Consider the following 18,384-nt stretch of genomic DNA (forward strand, 5'->3'; position numbering starts at 1 on the left):
AAGTATGTTACTGCATGGAGGCATGGGAAAAAGTGTGTGAGGGCTTACCAGCAAGGCTGGTGGGGAGAAAAGAGGCTACTGGAGGAGGAAAGCTCATGTTTTATGAGCAATGTGCATGCAAAAAAATGCAGAGGCCTGCTGCAATGAACCCTGCAGAGAGGAGCAGCTCCTCACCTCCACCACCATGAGCACTGCATGAAGGAGGAATGGGGACAAGTCTGTTCTGTCTTCACCTACCTGTAGCGCCCAACTTTCACCCAGACTACTTCTTTGTAGTGTGGCTTTTTGCCTGCCTTGCAATCATTACAATACCAGCTTCCCTCTGGCATCTCAATGTTTAGACACTCACGGTGAAACGCAGCCGGGCACGACTCGCAGCATAAAAGGCTGCCCCCTGCAAAGAGAAAGAGGAGAAATTTATCAGTCACTGTGCAGAAGCCCTGCACTCCCCATTTCCAGGCAGACATGGAAAAAGGAAATTATGGTCTCCTGCAAGCCCTTTTCAAAAGTTGGGCCTTATTCATGGTAAAAAAAGAACCCTCTAAGAATCCAGAAATCAAAAAAAAAAAGTGGATTTTTTTTTTTTTTGTAATTTGAAGCTGGACTTAAATGTGGAAAGCCAGAGAGGCAGTCTGCTCTCTGCAGCTCCCATTGGGACATTGGGAATGGGAAAAGCTTCTGCCCTCTGTAATGAACCCTGGGGCCAGGGGAGCTCACCTTCCGAGCAGACAAAGCACCAGCTGACGTTGACGTGCTCGTGGTTGCGGCAGCCCCGGCGGGCAGTGAAGTGGTTGGGGCAGATGATGCTGTTGGAGGCCAGGACCACGGAGCCGGCGGCCAGGCAGAAGTCGTTGGAGTGATACGCGACCGGGCACCGCACGCAGCGCATCAGGCGACCTGGCACGGCAGCCACACAGTCAGCCCCTGCAGGAACACCCCTCCTTCCTGCTCAAACTACACTCCACTCATACCTAAGCTCCAAATGACCTCTGGAGAAGGAAGCTGACCTTTAATTTTTATATACTCACTGGATTTCTATTAAGTTATTTAATGCAACTAAATATATATATATAAAATTATAAAATGTGGAATACCTATACCATAGATAAAATTGCATTATTTAGGAGTGAAAAATATCCTCCACGCTGTGTAGAAACAGTTCAAGAGTTCACAGACTGGGACTGCTTCCTATCATACACAAATAATTACTAAATCAGCTCCGACAGTAATTACAGACGGGGTGTTCCAAGTGCTTAGCTGCACATAATGAAATCAATCCATGTAGCTTCTGAAAACACAAGCACTTGCCTCTTGTTTATCAGATTTTACCCTGAAATTCCAGAACTTCCAGGCAATTCAGACTTCCCTACAGGCCTAGTTTATGTGAGGTTTTTGAGCTCAGTTTTCAGTTCCTCACAGCAGACTATAAACAGGAAGAAGAGGTGGGAGAAGAGGGGTAGATGTGACCATTGAGAAGCAGCAGCCAGTCAACAAATGTTCAGTGGGGAAGTGGCTGGCTGTGGTGCTGTTTTGGCCTTGGTGTTGTTTTCTACACCAAATACTGATAAATGGGGGCAGCAAAGCCAACTTTGGCACAGACTCTGAGGATAAAAATAGAGCTAGTCTTATTGTCACCTATCTTAAGACACCAAGGATTAAAGAAAGGCAGCCTTAGAAGCAAACATACACAGCAATCACAAAAGTTTTAAGTTTGATCATGTGAGATAAAGGTCAAGGTATTGCTGCAAACAGCTCAAACAAATGTTTGCTTAGGAAGCTTAGCCCAAGGGTGTCTCCTCTACAAGATGAGAGTTTACATAGAAAAAAATGGATTAGTAGAACAATATCATAGTTTGCCCTGTGCTGCTCTTGATGCTGCTGTGTTGACAGCCCGTGCTGCTAAGCAAGGCACCATCTGCAGCACTGGCACAGGGAGGAGCAGGTGGGAGAAACACAAGCGTGTCTGTACAGCTCCAGAGATTTACTCAGAAACCCACTGAGGCCTGAGGCAAGGCTGGGCGTGCAGGAATCCCAGCCTGGGGACAGCCTGAGAACATTCCAGCTGCCATGGCCGACCATGGGGAGTGCTGCTGAGCCTCACACTGTGACACCACCCCTTCCACTCCCCTGCAAGCAGCTACTCCTCAGCAAACACAGCCAGTGCTGTGGCAAGGACAAAAAGGCAAGACTGCAAAGAACCAGGTGGACATGAAACAAAGAAAAACCAGGTGACTGCACCCCCCAGACCACCCTGGAGGACTGGGTACCTTTAGAGGCAGAGATGTTTGCTGGGTTAGCAGCATGGCAGGTCATGCAGATGTGCAGGGAGCAGCGGAAGCCCTTGTTCTGCATGACTGTGGGCGGGTATTTCTGGATGCAGGCTTCGTGGTAATACTTCCCACAGAGGGGCAGCAAGCACCGCTTCACATCCTCCCCGCAGCTCTTGCACACAAAGCAGGTGTGGACCCCTGCAGAAAGAGCAAGGCACAGGTCACACAGGAGGGCTAAAGGAGGGCCTGATGCTGTCACCAGGCTGCCAGACAGCACAGAACAACCTCCCAGCCTGCTGCACCCATCCCAGAGCACAGCTCTCTGCACCAGGCTGCTTTGGCTTGAAGCTGCAGGAGAACTCCACATTAAAATAAATATTATTAGAGCTGGGACTTCAGACCAGGGAAAAAAGAAAATTTTTAAAAAAATCACTAACCCTACTTTGAGATTTCCTCCTTTCCAGCCTGAAAAAGGCTTCTCCTCCCCACCAGACCCCTTTCCAGAGTCCCAGGTAAGAATTTGTCTCTTTCCCAGCAGATCATGGACATTCACTTTGTACACCAAGTCTGAATCAACAGTAAGGCTGGTAAATATTTGAAGTCATTATTAGTGGCTCCAAATCAACAAAGAGTAGATTAAACATTAGGAAAAAATGAGGGAGGTGAGGCCCTAGCACAGGTTGCCCAGAGAAGCTGTGGATGCCTCTTTTCTGGAAGTGTTCAAGCCCAGGTTGGACAGGGCTTGGAGTAACCTGTTCTAGTGGAAGGTGTTCCTGCCCATGGCAGGGGGGTGGAATTTAATGATCTTTAAGGTCCCTTCCAATCCAAATCACCCTGTGATTCTAATTAGAAAGTCATTATCAGACATCAAACCAATAATGTGAGGACTGAGAGCTACTCAGCAGCCCTAGAGCAGGCACATCACTCCAGCCAAGGCAGCACCAGGTAAGGCCACAGCCCTGCCCTACCTGTGGAACACTCATTGCAGATGAATTTGCCCTTTGGCATCTCGGAGAGCCCAAGGCACTGCAGGTGGAAAGCACCACAGCACTGCGCCTCACACAGCAACAGCTCCCCTGGCTTCTCACAGATCTGTGGGAGAGAAACACAGTATCAGCTCAGCAATTTTCCTCCCAGCAGCATCCCACACAGCAGCAACCCCCGTGCTGGCCAGATCTGCCAGCAGAGACCCCCCGGGGCAAAATGCTACATTTTCCTGTGTCAGTTAATTCTGGCAGTTTGTGTGTAACCACTGTTATTTACCATCCAACTCCCTGATACCCTACAATGGGTAAAATGTATCTTATGCTGGTCACTTCTCCCTAACCTCTGTGAACTTTAAGAGGAAGAAAGGCTATTGCAGGAGAAATGTTTGATACAGAGCACAAAAAAGTGGTTAGTTCTACAATAATTGGAGCACTTGGAGGTTACCTGGGCTTACCTGGTGTCCCAGAACTTACACAAAAATACTTTACAGTGGGATAGTTTCAAAGAGATTTCTTCAAGAACATTACCTGACACACATTCTCCTTGAGAGCTGCTCCTCCTCCACGCTCCCCCTGTATCTTTTTGGACGAAGGCACTCCGTGGTCATTCTCTGACCCCTCCTCATGACCCTCCTTGGGGCTTGCTGCAGTCCCATGAACCGAAGTCTCCCCCTTTAAAGAGAAAACTAGAATTAGGATTTGTCAGTAGCACCTATTCTGACTTGGAAACTACAAACTCAGTCTGAGCACTTAATGGGTTTGGCAGGTGTTACCCACCCTGGAGAGAACATCCCCCATTGCAGTTCCTCCAAAAGATTTACAGGAAAGGAAAGAGCTCTTAGTTTACTAAATGAATTAAAAATACACACTCAACACAATTATCTTTCTGTGCATAACCCCTCTCTGAGCAAGGAGCCCTGAATGGAAACAAATCAGGTAGAAAAAACCAGAAGCACCCCAGTATCTACTTGCACTAGAAACACAAATGAAAAACCTCAATCTTCATAGCACCTATCATGCACTAAATGAACTACATTTTTCCTCTACACTCATCTCAGCTTGTTCTAACCCATGTAAAATAGAGACACAAAGGCAGACAAGCCCTGTGTTGGTATGAGATCAGCCAGCCCCAAAAGGAGAGCACAGCAGGGCATTCACAGCCCATCCTGACTGAGGTGTGCAGTCTCCCACTGTCCTGCACAAGTGGACAGCACTGCCCATAACACCCACTGGCAAAAACCATCCTGGGGAGAGGATGAGTTTCAAATGATAAAGGCCCAAGCACACACTCACAGGCTAAGTCAAGGATCTTGCCACAAGGCTTCCCAGTGTTTAGGGGACCTGCCCAGGCACTGATAACAGGGAAAAATAGCAGGTATCCTAGAGACATTTGTTTCTAGCACAAAATACAGCTGTCCTGCAGCTACACCCTGCAGCAGTGCCACAGATTTCGTCAGGACAGGCAACTGAGGGCTAGAAAACACCATCCTGCCAGCTTCCAGCCCACCTGGGAGCTCTAGGGGACACTTCAGTGGCCTCAGCAGCCCCAGCTGCCACTCCAGAGCAGGGACAATTTAAGGACATTAATTCTGCACTAAAATGATGCCTTTAACTCCGTGCTTTGAGGCAGAACATTTTAAGGACTCTGCCACTTTTAAATAAGGCAGCTCACTGCAGGTAGCTGAGTGATCTCAGTGCACAGCTGCCAGCTCCTCCCTGGGTCAGCAAGCTGCAGCCACTGTACACCCAGGCACAAATAGCACACCTGAGAGACCTTGTGAGAATTCAAAGTGCTGGCAGAAGCAGCAGCCATCACTCCCACACCTCCAGCCCTGCCTGGTGCAAGCCTGTCCAGCTAACAATCACGAGAGGGAGCTTTGAACCACTTTCTGTATGGGAAAGTCTGAGCTGTGGTGCTACTAAAGCTTGTAAGCTGAATTGAATGCCTTTTGAACACATTCTGAATCTGGGCAAAAAAAGGACAAAGGACATAAAGACTTTCTAAAGTTTAAAGCTGGAAGAACCTGGAGCTAGTATTATGCTCAGATAATGATGCTTTCTTTGCCTGGAACTGTTGGTTTTTCCCCTATTCCCTGAATGGAGCAGTATGAGTTTATTTGAGGACACTTTAAAGCCATGTGCCTTCTGTGGAGCAATGATGCACAGATGCAGTGAGGGTATATTGAAGTACACATTACAAAGATGAATGGTATAAACTGACTTTATTGAGAGAAAAAAAAAGAAAAATCAAAGTCCCAACTACAGGCTACTGCCAGTCCAACACACCTTACAGAGTACAGCCTTACTCTAACACTGCTCCCAGAACTGCCCAGGGAAAGGATGGCAGAGCTAGACAGGATGAGCAAGGCCCATCCTTTGTAAACATGGAAAAAGGCATTGCCACTCAAGGATCTGCCACTGTTTCCCCTCCTTCCTCTGCCCACCACAAGCACTGCAACACTCCATACCTCCTGCAGAAAGAAAGGCTCATCCCAGGTCTTCCAGAACCATCCCTGCTGCTGTGTCTGGCACAATCCCTGACCTGTTCTTTGGCACAGCCTGTCCTTGGCTCACAACCTTGACAAGCATTTCAACAGCATTTTCCATCCCATTCTGTCAGTCTCTTACTGCCCTGATGTTGTAAATTTGCACTCCTGGCTCCACAGACGGGCAAGGTCAGAGAAAGCTGCTTAGCTCAGCCCAGGCTGACAAGCTTTCCTCTGCCCTCTTTCCCTTGGAAGGCTTCACTGGGGTGTATCATCAAACCATGTATTTTTTCTAGCAAAGTGGAGTTCCTTGCCCAGTGTGTGCAGCCACTGAGGGAGCAGCATGGTTTGAATTCCACATGAAAGCACAACTGCATCCCCACAGCATCCCAATACTCACCTAAGCCACGGAATGAACACCCATCACAGCAGCTAAAGAGACACAATTACATAATAAGGAAGGCTGGCAAAGGTGCCAAGCATTGACCTTTTTTTTTGCCATAGTTTACACCATACCTGCCTTCTGATACTCAATACAAATGTCTGTATCTAGAGGCAGTTAAGACCGGGTTTCCTGTGCAGTGAGTAGTGAGCACAGGATTCAGAGCCATGGCCTAGATCTTTGCTGCTCTGAGCTGCCTCTCTTTTCAGAGAATTTGCTGTCTCTTAGTGGGTAGAGCAGACAATGTTAACTGCCCATGCCCAGCACTGGCAAAGGTATTTGTACAAGCTGTTTTAAAACATTAGTCCAGCTGAGCACACTTCAAAAAGAACACCAACACCAGCACAGGAAAGCTCACATGTACCAAGGGTATTACCCCAATTTATCAACTTTATCACAAATGCCCTTTCCAAAATGCAACAGGACGGCTGGAACTGCTTCAGGTGGTGTGAGGTTTGTGTTCTCCTGTAAACTGTGGTTACAACAACAAATATAACAATATTGATCTATAATTGGCTCCTGAAATACATACTGACTATCCTGCCTGCTGCTGAACCTGGGCCACTGGAAGTGAGAGGCGATGGCGAGAGGCCCAGAGGTGTCCTGCCTCTCCCAGGAACTCTTGCTTCCCCTACACTTGCTGATAACTGGCTCATTCCTAAAAGGCAAAATGTGCTTGTCAGAGATATTTGTACACTGACCTGCTAATACGTAGCAGAGGGAATTGCCCCAGTTATCCCTTTCTGCTGAATGGCAGAATGCAATCAGAGGCTCTTGTGAGCAGTCACACAGTCCCCCCCCAGCCCCTCCAATGGGGTTCTTGGCTCATCCTGGTGTTCAAGTGCAAGCAGAAGGGGCTGAAGTCCAGTCTAGTGCCTGTGCTTCAAACTAGTTTGTAAAAGGGCAGGAGTTCCACCCCCCAGAGAAGACCTTTTACAGCAGTTTGATTTTCTGAGGTGCACAGCAAGATGCCAGGTAAAACCTGGTTCCATGAATTCAGAACAGCCTCTCTCACAGAGAATTAGCTGAGTAGCAGCTTGAAAACAGAGCCTGAGTTAAGCATCATTATAAAATAGCTACGAGATCAAGGCAGTATCTTCAGCCTAACCCCAGCTCATGCAGCTGCATCAATGGGACAAATTCTCACATGACAGGCCCAAAGATGCCTCTGGCTCAGGCTCTGCCAAGTACCCTGGGAAGCAGCAAACAGGGTACAGGGATGAGAGCATGAAGATCCAACAGTACCTCAGAGTGTGGGGTCTCCCCCAGCCCCTCCTCATTTTTCTCCTTCTTGGAATGGACTGCAGCAGAGGTGTGGCGCTGCCTCTTCCGCTTCCGCTGCTTCTCCAAGAGTTTTTCAGAAGCTGCAACAGAAAAACCATTCAAGGAAAATGCAGAAAGAATTCTCTTGCTGCAGGTGACACCAGCAAGTTCTGCAGCCTGAGAGCTTCAGGCTGGGTCCTGTATTCTTAGAGGGCCCAAGGGCTGGGGCAATACCATCCTCCAGGCACTCAGCCCTCTGCCCTGCAGCCACCACACAAACACCAATTCATGGTTAAAGCAACTTTTGCTGAGCTGCTGAACCCAGAGCACCAAGCACTTTACACACACAGTTCCACAGGCACTGATCCCAATATCCCAACAGTCTGCCCTGCTATCCCTGCCTTCACTTACCTTCTCCCACGTCCTGGAAGTGGGCTGGTGAGTAGAGCTCAGAGCTGTCACTCTCTGAAGGGCCAGTACCCTACAAACACAGGACAGAGAGTCAAGTCACCAGATGAAAACAGAGGCACACACTCCTCAGCTGTGAAACCTTTTGGAATGACTGCAATACCTAATATACCATCCAGATCATGTATTCATCAGGAATTTTACAAGAAAATATTTGGTGTGTGTGTGTGATAAATCACACATGTAAAAGTCTGTCTCTGTGAAGGGAGGAATGTGGAATCTGATGTGTCTTGTGCTCATCAGCACCATTCACTGCTTCCTGTCCTCTCCCAAAAAGGCTGCTGATACTCTGCAAGGTGATGGGAGAAGACATTCTTTTCTGAGTTTACACTTTTACAGACCTTAAGACTGAAATACACTGGCCTCTACATTACTGCAACAGAGATAACTGTACTAAGACTGTGCCTCACAGAGAAAGAAAAAGGACAGAAGTGTTATTAGTCAGCTTTAGGAACAGTGGCAACAAGTTCTGTGCAGGCACATGATCTGAAATAAATAAGTTGCATTTTTCCAAACCACATCACTGAATATTGAATATTCAGTGGAGAAGAGCAGCATTTTCTTTAAAAATCTGAACCAAACAAGGTATCCTACATATCATTCACCTCAAGCCTCCATCCTGCTTCAAGCTCTGCACTTACATGCATTCACCAGCTCACTTGGGAAGGTAACAAAGAAACACTGCTCAGAGGAAATCTGATGGAAAGGGACAAAGCCTTGGGTTCAAGTTCAAGCTACATTGTAACGTGACAGAAAGCCACTGTGCAGAACATTTCTGCTCATACCTTTCCAGCCAGCATCCAGATGACCCCTTTTTCTTATAAATCAATTTTAAAAAGAAGATTTTAAACCAAAACTACCCAATCCCCATTACAAGTGGAGAGGGGTGGGGGACAGTGGATTATTTCATCATAACACAGCAACCAGCACCTTTGGGAAGGGTGGACCTTTGCTCCTGGGCTGCAGCCAACAAAAAACCACATCCCATTGCATTGTGTCCTGTTTAGCAGGATCTGCTGTCTGGGCCTGCTTTCTATCCAGTTTTTAAAAGAGCTGGAAGGGAAGTACCTTCTTTTGGGGAGTCCATTCCTCCTTCTTTGGCATAAAGGCAGTGTCCAAGTCATTGGATTCCAAGAGCTTTTTAGTGGGCTTCCTTTGACGCTTGCTTTCGAAGTTTCCTGCAATGAAACCCTTCACATCAGATAAACAGGGGTTTTCTTGTCTTCCATCAGATTAAGGCCATTAAGTAAATATTAGCCAACAGTTCAAAATAATCTGCTTCACCCTGTCTTTGAGATCATAAGCTCCTAGGGCAGAGATGCCAATTACCTGCTTCTGTACAACTTCAATAAAAACAGACCTCAGTCTGTCATGACCTTCAGGCTCACCTCAATATGTAATATAAAAATCCACCCACAGAAGAGAGGCTGTGAACTCACTGCCAGCAGGTAACACATGCTGGCAGCCCAATTCACATCATAATTTCCCAAACACTTTGATCTGCATAAGCCAGTCCTACCACTGACACAGCCCTGCCTACACTCCCACACCCCTCACATCAGCATTCATGCTGCTGCAGTAAACAGGATGAAGATCACAATCCTGGTTAAAACTACTTGAGAAAAAATAACCCAACAAAACTATTTCCTCCTCAAGCTTTATCCTGGCCCTCAGGAGGTAGCACGTTACTAGACCTGGGTTCCTTCACTAATTTTGGCAACAGTATAAACTTAGAACCAGGAAATGCTGATGCTGAGTGCAGACACTCTGCAGACACAGCCTGTTACCCATCCCACCCCATTCATCCGCTGCCTTCGACAGTCTCAGCTGTGCCCTTTGACACCTCTGCAGGCACAGCTCATCCATCACACTCCCAACCCTCAAGACAAGCTTCTGCCCACTCTGTGTGCTTCAGCAAAAGGTGAGGGGAAATGACTGAAAAGAGCTACACAACCTCTGCAGACTGGAGGTTTGCTCCCACTGCTGCAGCCTGTTGTGCTCTCCTGCATCTCCAATCTTGGGTTTGCATCCTCAGTTTTCCTCCTTTAATCCTCTCCAACTTCTCTTCCTTGTGACACCCACAAGTCTCCAGAGGCAATTCCTCTTCCCTCACACACGAGAGGCTAACTGACCTCCCACTGACCAAAAATCTGCTGACTTGGTTTATTTTTTTTGACTACAAGTCCTTTAGGAACAGTGTTCCCTCCAAGCCAGCACAGCCAGAACACCAGGGCTTTAACTCTGGACACGTCTTTAGATGCTATCGGAGAATAAACACACTGAAAGGGGACTCTGAGACTGACACTGCTGGAAAGGGAGAAGGCCCCTCAGACCACACTCCTTCCACACTGTGCCTTACTGAAGACCAAGAACCTGGCTTACTGCTCACACAAATCCCCAAAAATTTCTACAGATGCTTAGAACCAATTAAGTAGGAAGTTCTTCCAGAGGGAATTTAGTGCTACAGCTCCCTGAGCTCTCTAGGAGAGCAAAGATCACTCCATGAAGCTCAGACTTTGTGCATCACCCTCAGCACAGCAATGTCCATCCAAAGGGGTTTACAGCAACAAGAAACTGTCAGGCTGAAGGAATGTCACTGTTTGGAAGCACAGACAGCAAGGACTCAGAGAAGGAGTTGTGGCCTCTTTCCTATGGACAAAAGAAGCATTCTGTGCAAGGATCTAAGAAGGACCACCACAGTCTATAGGAAGCCAACAGTACCAGGTCACTGGACACCCTTGCACCTGCCCTCTCTCTCTTCTCAACACAGTAAAAGTCAGTGAGTGAAGGAAGGCAAGAACAAACAGCGGCAACAGCCACTGATCTTTTCATGCTGCCCCAGGAATAAGTTTTCACTGAACTTACAAAAGCAGCATCACCACCACCTGCCACTTACCTGATTTCAGGAATCCCTCTTCTGCATCTGGAGAAGCAGAAACTTCAGAAACATCCGAGGAAGACAGAACCACCACCTCTGGAAAATCTGAAGATCCTCCTTGAGCTTGACTAGGGGGATCAGTGGAGTGGGATCCTAGTTCTGAGAAGGAACACTCTGCTTCAAGGACAGGAGGGGACTCTTTGGTTGAAGATGGAGTTGAAACCAAAGAACTTGGCCCCTGCTGGGTCTCTCTGTCAGGACTGCATTGTGCAGGAGCACCTCCTTCACATTCAGACCTCGCCACAGAATTCACCTGCCATGGTGAAATATGTTGGTGAAAACATTCACTCTGCATGGCACTGCACACAGCAAGAACACTCAACCACAAAGAACATAAACACACACAGACCAGAGCCCTGGAGAAATAACCACAAAGAGCTCATTGGCCTTCACCCACCTTTTGTGATTGCTCCTGGCCCTTCTTTGATTTTTTCTTGGGTGCAAACAAGTGATCATATTCTTCTGCATATTCCAGAAGCCGTTTACTCGGCTTTCTAAGGCGCTTCCTCTCTGAATGTGCTAAGAGAAAGGAAAGCAGCTTCAAGACTGTGTTTCTGAGATGATCACAAGACATCTGTGGATAATAGCTGTTCCTGCCTTCTCTTCCAGAGGTTCCATGTGGGAAGAGCTGATAATTCTCTCTCTGAGACAGCCCAAAGAATTTTTGAGTCTCCTATTTTCCAAAATCCCAACTTAGCAGGGGGGAATTTTTAAGGACTTCATGCAGTTCAGGTAAGAAATCAAAACACATCAGACTGAGAGGCTCCTGAAATTTCACCCAACATGTCCCTAAAAAGCTACATCTAACTTGCCTGCAGTACTTCTACCAGAACCAAAGGTCATTAGCAACTCGTTACACTTTTGCTGTTTACTCAAACTCTTTTGGTTTTAGTGCAGGGGCATAGGAAAACACTGTTTTCCCATAACACAGTTCAGTCACTAGTTTCACTAGGAACACATAAGCTTAATTCCTTCCCTTCTCCTCCTCCCTGGCATTTTTTTATATACTACAAATTCCCCATCTGCTACTGTGAGCCCATTTATTGCTTTGTTTGTTCCACAGTGAGATCAGGGAGCCAGTGACTGCAGCACTTCTTGTCACTGCACAGAGTGGTGGCATTGCAAGGTAAAAGGTGTTTCCTCACCACAACCCTAACCACACCACCTCGACACACCAATGCAAGGCAAGCTCCAAAAAACTCAGTCCTGACACTAGAACAGCTCTTCTTAGCAAGCTGCAAAAGCAACGTGATGCACATTTATGTCTCTTTCTCATTTCTCAGAATACCTCTGAATATCTCCGACTTTTCTCCTTTTTAGCATTCAAAAATCATTAAATAATACTGCCCAAAGATTTCCCCTAGTTAGGAATATACCTGCATCTCCTGGAAGTTTTGGAACAAACAATAAATATTCTCTTTGCTTCATTTCATTTGCAGGAGGTGGCTTTTCCTTCTTTAAAATGGAAGCATTTTATAACAAAGCATTTCAATGCAACGCTTCAGAACAGGGATGCTGGACAAGATTGCTACATTTTATTGTGGCTTTGTGGTTAAACAAGCATGAAAATGTCAAACTTGGCCAAAAGAGAAGAAAGAAATAACTTTCTCAAACACAGCTATTTTCAGCTTCTATTAACACTCTGCACAGGTGTCAGAGTGAAACACACATTTCAGCACATAAGCAGTTATGGGATGAGTATCCTCACCAGGCAACTATTTAGAGCCCCAAAGCTGTGCCAGAAGGGCTGGTTTAACTGCTTTTGTTCCCAAAAGGAATCCCATACAAGAATCCCAAACGCAGATTGACAGTGGCAAATCACAGACTTGATGAAACTATTATTTATAAAATTGGCTTACATCAGCCAAACCCACCAATCTTCACGTCTGCTTTATTTGCTCTAAACCACTGTACAAGGTTTGTGGCAAAATTATGCCCAATGCTGCCATTTAACTATGATGAAGACTTTATGCAGTTTGAGCTTAGTGGAAATGGCACAGTTGTGCCTGCAATCTGTTTTCTCTTACACTGAAGCTGCCTGCTGTGGGCAAGGATTGCTCACATCTCAAAGCACTGCATCAGTCCAGTTTCCAGCATCAGCTTCTCTGCTTTCTAGACCTTGCCCACCATAAAGGAATAGTCCCAACACAGCATTAGAGGTTTACTCAGCCCCACCTGCACTGGGGATGTTACAGCAGCCCTGCCAGTGGCACTGGTGCCTCCCCACAGCACATCTGTACAAAGGGTGGGTGTGCACAGAGCTCATGTGCTGTGTAGGGCAGGGGAATTAGTTTATGCTGCAGTTGTTGATCTGGCACTTTCGTCAGCAAAGCCAGGCCCTGGCTGCTGCTGCTGCATCCCTGCACGCTCCTCACACTGCTGCCACCTCGCCCAGAGCCCGCTGCCTTCCTCTGGCACTGTCCTCCCAACTTCACTGCCTCTCAGCACCCCCTGTTCCCCAGCTCGCTCTGCACACCTTCATCTTCACCTCACACAGCATCACTGAGGGATGCTGCAACTGCCAAACCACCATGAAGCTGTAAGAACCTGCCAGGATCTCTGTGTGAAGGAAGAACCCCCAGAACGTGCATCCTCTCACCTGCTCTACAGAGACCTCAGTCCTCAAAAACACACAGACCCAGCCAGAGTCAGTGAATGATTAAGCTGGTCATGACTGAAAACCAGAACTTTTACCCCAGGTGTTACACCCTATAGGCTTGTTTTCTGTGCCTGCTGCAACTTGCCTTGGGCAGGTCCCACAAACACCAAGCCAAGAGCTGCCTTTGCCACAACTGAAACAGAAGTGCAGGCTGCCTCCAGCAACCACAAAAAGCAAAATACACACATCAAAATCTGCACTGAGAGAACACATGAGTGACAGAATGCATACAGGCTCAAAATTATGATAAGTTGTATTATTCTATGATATCACAATTAGATTAGAGCAATTTAGTGTGGTGAAACCTATGCAAAAATCTAATTTTATTGGTTTTGTTAAGGTGTGTTTCCCCAGATTCCCTGCAGAAGCCAGAAGATGGTACATGTTGAATAAGGTTCTGTTGGCCCTATTCTTCCACACACCCTTTTATTTTTTCCATTGGCTTTAACCAAATGTCCTCACCTCTGTGGGAGAGGCTCTCTTGCCTTTTGGTCCTCAGAAGCCTCCTCCTTCTTAGATCATTTCCCTTCCAGTGCTGCTGCCTTACTTCTGTCTGCCATATCCCAGACCCACCTCCAGCTCAGCCTCCCTCTCTTCTGCTCTCTCTCACCCATCAGGCAGCCACAGCAGAACTGTAAATTAGGAAATCTGTAGGGCTCCACAAGTCACTATGAGCAGCTAATAAAATTCCACACTAAAACTAAAAACCTGCCAACACAGTGTCTTGAGGAAATCCTACAGAACCAACCAAAGACAAACTATGTCAAAGAGGACTATGAAAGATAAAAAACAGAGCAGCCATTGAGGCTCAGTTTTCTGGAACTTTCTAGCATTGACCTACCCCACTAACATCAAACTTGTGGCTTTAAGGAACACATTATGAAGGCGTAAGTTAAAAAAAAAATCCCAGGGTCAGAAGGACTCTTATTTTACCTTTCACTGTGGAAGAACTAAAGATTTTTAATTTGTGCAAAATTTTCTGACCAATAACCTGCGTACAAACTCATTATGACTCTGCCTCGTTTGTCCTCCATGCTTACAGAACTCAAACCAAGGTCCCACACTTTCTTCTTCTGCTCAGACATAGGTATCTTCACATTGTCAGACAGCCACAAGTTCTGTAACTTATCCTTTAAATGAAAAAGTGTAAAATGTATACAAATACTCTGGCGCAAGTCCAGCTCCCTTACCTTGTGCAGAGAATTCAGACTGGGGAGCAAAGTTGCCAAGCTCTGTTTCTGAGTCCATCACACTGGTGTTTGGCTTACCACATACATTCAAACGTTTATCAACTAAGTCTAAACGATTCTCAAAGTCCTGAACTGCCAAGTCTCCCTCAAGCACCTTTGAATGAGGGGAATGCCTACGTCCCAAGCACTCATTTCCCTTCAGTGAAAAGCCACGAGAATTCAGGCCAAAGGCACTCTCCAAGTTTCCTTGTTCCCTAGATCTACTGGTGTGCTTATTAGATCTAGCACTGCTTTGGTTAAAACGCTGCCATCGCTTTTTGGGTGCTACGTGATTGGTATCATTAGACTCATCACCAAGAGAGCTCTCACTATTTGCCTCTGAATCCAAGTCTGGACTCTCCCCATTTTCAGCAGAATTGCAGCTCTCTTTATTTCTACCAGCTTCAGGTCTCCTTCCAATACGACCTAAATTGTCATCAGATAAACAGGCAGAGTCTTCATCAGTTGAATGCTCTGTTAAATCAATACACTCCTTCCTCTCAGTATCTTCTGCCTCATTCCCTAGAGGACTGGTAACCGAACTGTGCCCACGGAATGAACGTTCTCCTGAATCTCTGGGTAACCGACTTAGCAACTTACTTGGCCCTCCTGGTTTTAAGTCCTTTCTGTTTGAAACTGTTTTATCTCCAAGCTTTGATGACTGCTTAGATTTTGAACAGTTGCGTTTGGACATGCAATTTGTGCCGTTTGTCCCAGAAACAGCAGCACTCGCAGGCTCCCTTTTACCAGTACCAATCCCTGTCAACTTGGTTGGAGGACCACGTGAAAATGAGGAGTTGCTTAGAGCAGAGTTTGGAGTTACTGTTTCCTGGACACAATCTCCATTTTTTTCTATTTTATATGGGGGACCTACAATAGACAAAGACTTGAGACCACTTGCAGAATTGCTTCCAGAACCATCACTTGTGCTGGTATTTCGAAATGGGACTATATTTTGACCAGTCATCAGTTGCTGCTCTTTTGTCTTACTGTCATGCATATCCTTCAACATCATTAACAAGGTGCTGAATTTGTAATCTGGTTCAATGGGCAAACGACCAGAAGCAGAAGAGAAAAGCAAAGGTACTGTGGCCTTTGGAGTGCCAGAGTCACTGGCATCATCATTCATGGACCGATAGGACAGTTCCTTCAGCTCTGACAGAACGTGCTTCACCACGGCTGTTTCAATTTCAGCAGAATCCCTGGGTTTCTCATGCATGTTGTTGAACAGTTTCTGACCATCAACTTTTCCACTTCTCTGAAGAGAATCTCTTGAAAGGCCAGAGAAACCTTTGGTATCCGAAGAACAGTGATTCACACCACCCTCCTCTTCCACAAGAGAAGGCTCCAACCCAGCAACCTTTTCTTTATGTTTACATTTTATGCTTCTGCTTCCGGGTAATTTCACGCTTTTTGATTTCAAGACTGCTTGATTTGTAACAGCAGGCCAGGAGCCATCCTTGGAAACACTTTGGGGGGTAGTGTGCTTGTTTGTTAGGGAAAGATTGTAATTTCTCACATCTGAAGAGCACTCGAGAGGTGTCAATGGCATCTCAGCATCAGACAAACCTACTTCAAGCTCCCCATCCACAAATTCAGCATCAAGTCTGTTGGTTACTGAACCTCCCAGAGCTTTGCGATCTCTGTGGGACTTCTTCCTGGCCCTTCTGCTGCTCTTCTGAGAAAGATACATGGAAAGTTTAATGTTTCCACTTGATGTCATAGCAAAGTCCTTCTCCGCTTTATCTGAAGAATCACTAACTTCAAGAGCACTAGAGGCTCTCTCTGAACTTTGGTCCATGGTATCTACATCACTGTTCCCACCATCAGAGAGGGAAGAGGATGAATCTGATTCAGTTTGTTTTTTCTCAACACCACCATCAGATGCAGAATAGTGTATTTGTAACTTGGAACTGCACAAAATGCCCAGAGAGCTCTTCTCTCTCTCAAAAGATGAGCTGGAAAACAAATCTCCTTGGAGGGTGCTTTTCAGAGTGTCACTTTTACGATTCTCATAGTCTGGTTTTAGAGGTGTCTTTTCAAAGCGTCTTTCTCCAAAGGAGGACAGCAAATGGTTTTCCCTGGTGCTGCTGGCTGCTGTCAGGCTGCTGGCAATGCGGCGAAGCTCGTGAGACGCGTGTTTCTCTGGTAGGTCCCCAACAATCACGTTTCTAACTACGCTCTCTGGTGTTTTGTCTTTGATTTCTTCCCTCGATGTTTCTCCTCTGGCACCACTCTTTTTTACTCTAGTCCTTTTTCTGCTTTCAGAGGTTGTTTTCACCTGTGGCTTGATGTGCAATTTTCCTTTTTCACTGGCCACGTGTCTGGAGTCAAAAGCCAAGGATTTTAAGCAGCCGTTCAGCTGCGTGTCCCTTTCTGCCCCAGGGCCATTGCTGTAGTATTCCAGCTGCACGTCCTTCTCGCTGTCCGGCTCGCTCGAGCTCTGGCTGCACTTCTGATCCTCTGGACCCCCAAGAAGAATGTCTTCTGCCTGTCCAACACTGACTTCCCATTTAGCTCTAAATTTCTGAGGAACCTTAAAAGTTGGAGACAAAAAAAGGACAAAATTTGAGTAGGTACTTAAAGAGGTAAAAGGGAGGAGCACAAGGCACGGAACACAGAGACATTCCTGCATTTTGCATCTTTAAGACAATTCCCTGAGACTGTGTCTGGCAGACACAGGAAGTACTGCTCCTGGGTAAGGGCCCTGCATTCCAGGTGAGCCCTGTGCATTCCCAGAACAGTAAAAAGGTCCCTGGAAAGTAAAGGTCTCTGAAGAATCGGATGTCTTGGCATGCCAACACACCCTGAACACAACAGCCTGTAAAGGGCAATGCATATGGTATGGATCCCTGGCACAGAAATGCAAAACTACAGCCAGCAAGCCTCACAAGGCAAATGCAGCACTGTTTTCCTCAAAATATCTGAGCAGACCTGCTTGCTGTCCTCATTGTTGATTCTTCCTGCATCCCCTGAATTCAGAGCATGATCTGCCCTCTGCATCAACTCACCTCGGGACTAACATGAGCTCCACACACATCTAAGATGTGCTCTATCAAGTTCACAATGTTCATTCCTGAGAAGCCTCCCAGCTTAACTCTGTATCTGTAGAAAAACCAGAAAGCTCTCTGCATACTTAACAGGAACCTCTGCTAACACTCAAAATCAATAAGAAACTTGTTTCTTATCTGCATGTATAGTTTTTGGCTGCACAACAGCAAACCAAGAGCTTCACAACTGCTCCTAAAATCAAAACCAATTCCAAGGCAGGAGGAACAATTCACATTGCTGACACTTTTTTCCTAAAGAAAAACCCAAACCAACAAAGTCTCATCTCAGCAGATTCAAGAAAACCTGATACCAATCCAGCCAAATACTCTCAGCTTTGCATCAATTTTGGCTTCCAGGGGTGCAAACCTGGACATTTATGTGAGTAACAAACGTTTGATTCCCTCAACTGCAGGGATGCTGGCTCCATTTACATACAGAATGAGATTTCAGCCACGCAGCACTTCTAGGACCAGAGAAGTTACTTGGGAGCATGTCACTAGTTGTTGAGAGCACAAGGAGAGAAGTCCTTAAAGAAGATACTGAACATGCCCTTGGAAAAGAAAAACCAAATAAGGCCACTGCCCCCAGGGAC

At 46.4% G+C, this 18,384-nt stretch overlaps 1 protein-coding gene across 6 annotated transcripts in view; it reads right to left on the reverse strand.

Moving 5' to 3' along the window:
• Positions 1-18,384, reverse strand: part of NSD1 (nuclear receptor binding SET domain protein 1) — a 61,658-nt gene that overhangs the window by 21,821 nt on the left and 21,453 nt on the right. For 5 of the 6 annotated variants that reach the window (XM_074552275.1, XM_074552274.1, XM_074552276.1 and 2 more), the window contains exons 5-15: positions 14,703-17,277; positions 11,251-11,372; positions 10,812-11,106; positions 8,984-9,093; positions 7,859-7,928; positions 7,430-7,548; positions 3,785-3,928; positions 3,239-3,362; positions 2,268-2,468; positions 718-897; positions 238-394 (exon numbers count right to left, since the gene is read on the reverse strand). In XM_074552275.1, coding sequence (XP_074408376.1) covers positions 238-394; positions 718-897; positions 2,268-2,468; positions 3,239-3,362; positions 3,785-3,928; positions 7,430-7,548; positions 7,859-7,928; positions 8,984-9,093; positions 10,812-11,106; positions 11,251-11,372; positions 14,703-17,277 — 4,097 coding nt within the window. The remainder of the gene's footprint in view (positions 1-237; positions 395-717; positions 898-2,267; positions 2,469-3,238; positions 3,363-3,784; positions 3,929-7,429; positions 7,549-7,858; positions 7,929-8,983; positions 9,094-10,811; positions 11,107-11,250; positions 11,373-14,702; positions 17,278-18,384) is intronic. The other variant, XM_074552277.1, reaches the window with a different exon arrangement.

The sequence above is a fragment of the Zonotrichia albicollis genome, chromosome 15, assembly GCF_047830755.1.
Source record: "Zonotrichia albicollis isolate bZonAlb1 chromosome 15, bZonAlb1.hap1, whole genome shotgun sequence".
NCBI lineage: Eukaryota > Metazoa > Chordata > Aves > Passeriformes > Passerellidae > Zonotrichia > Zonotrichia albicollis.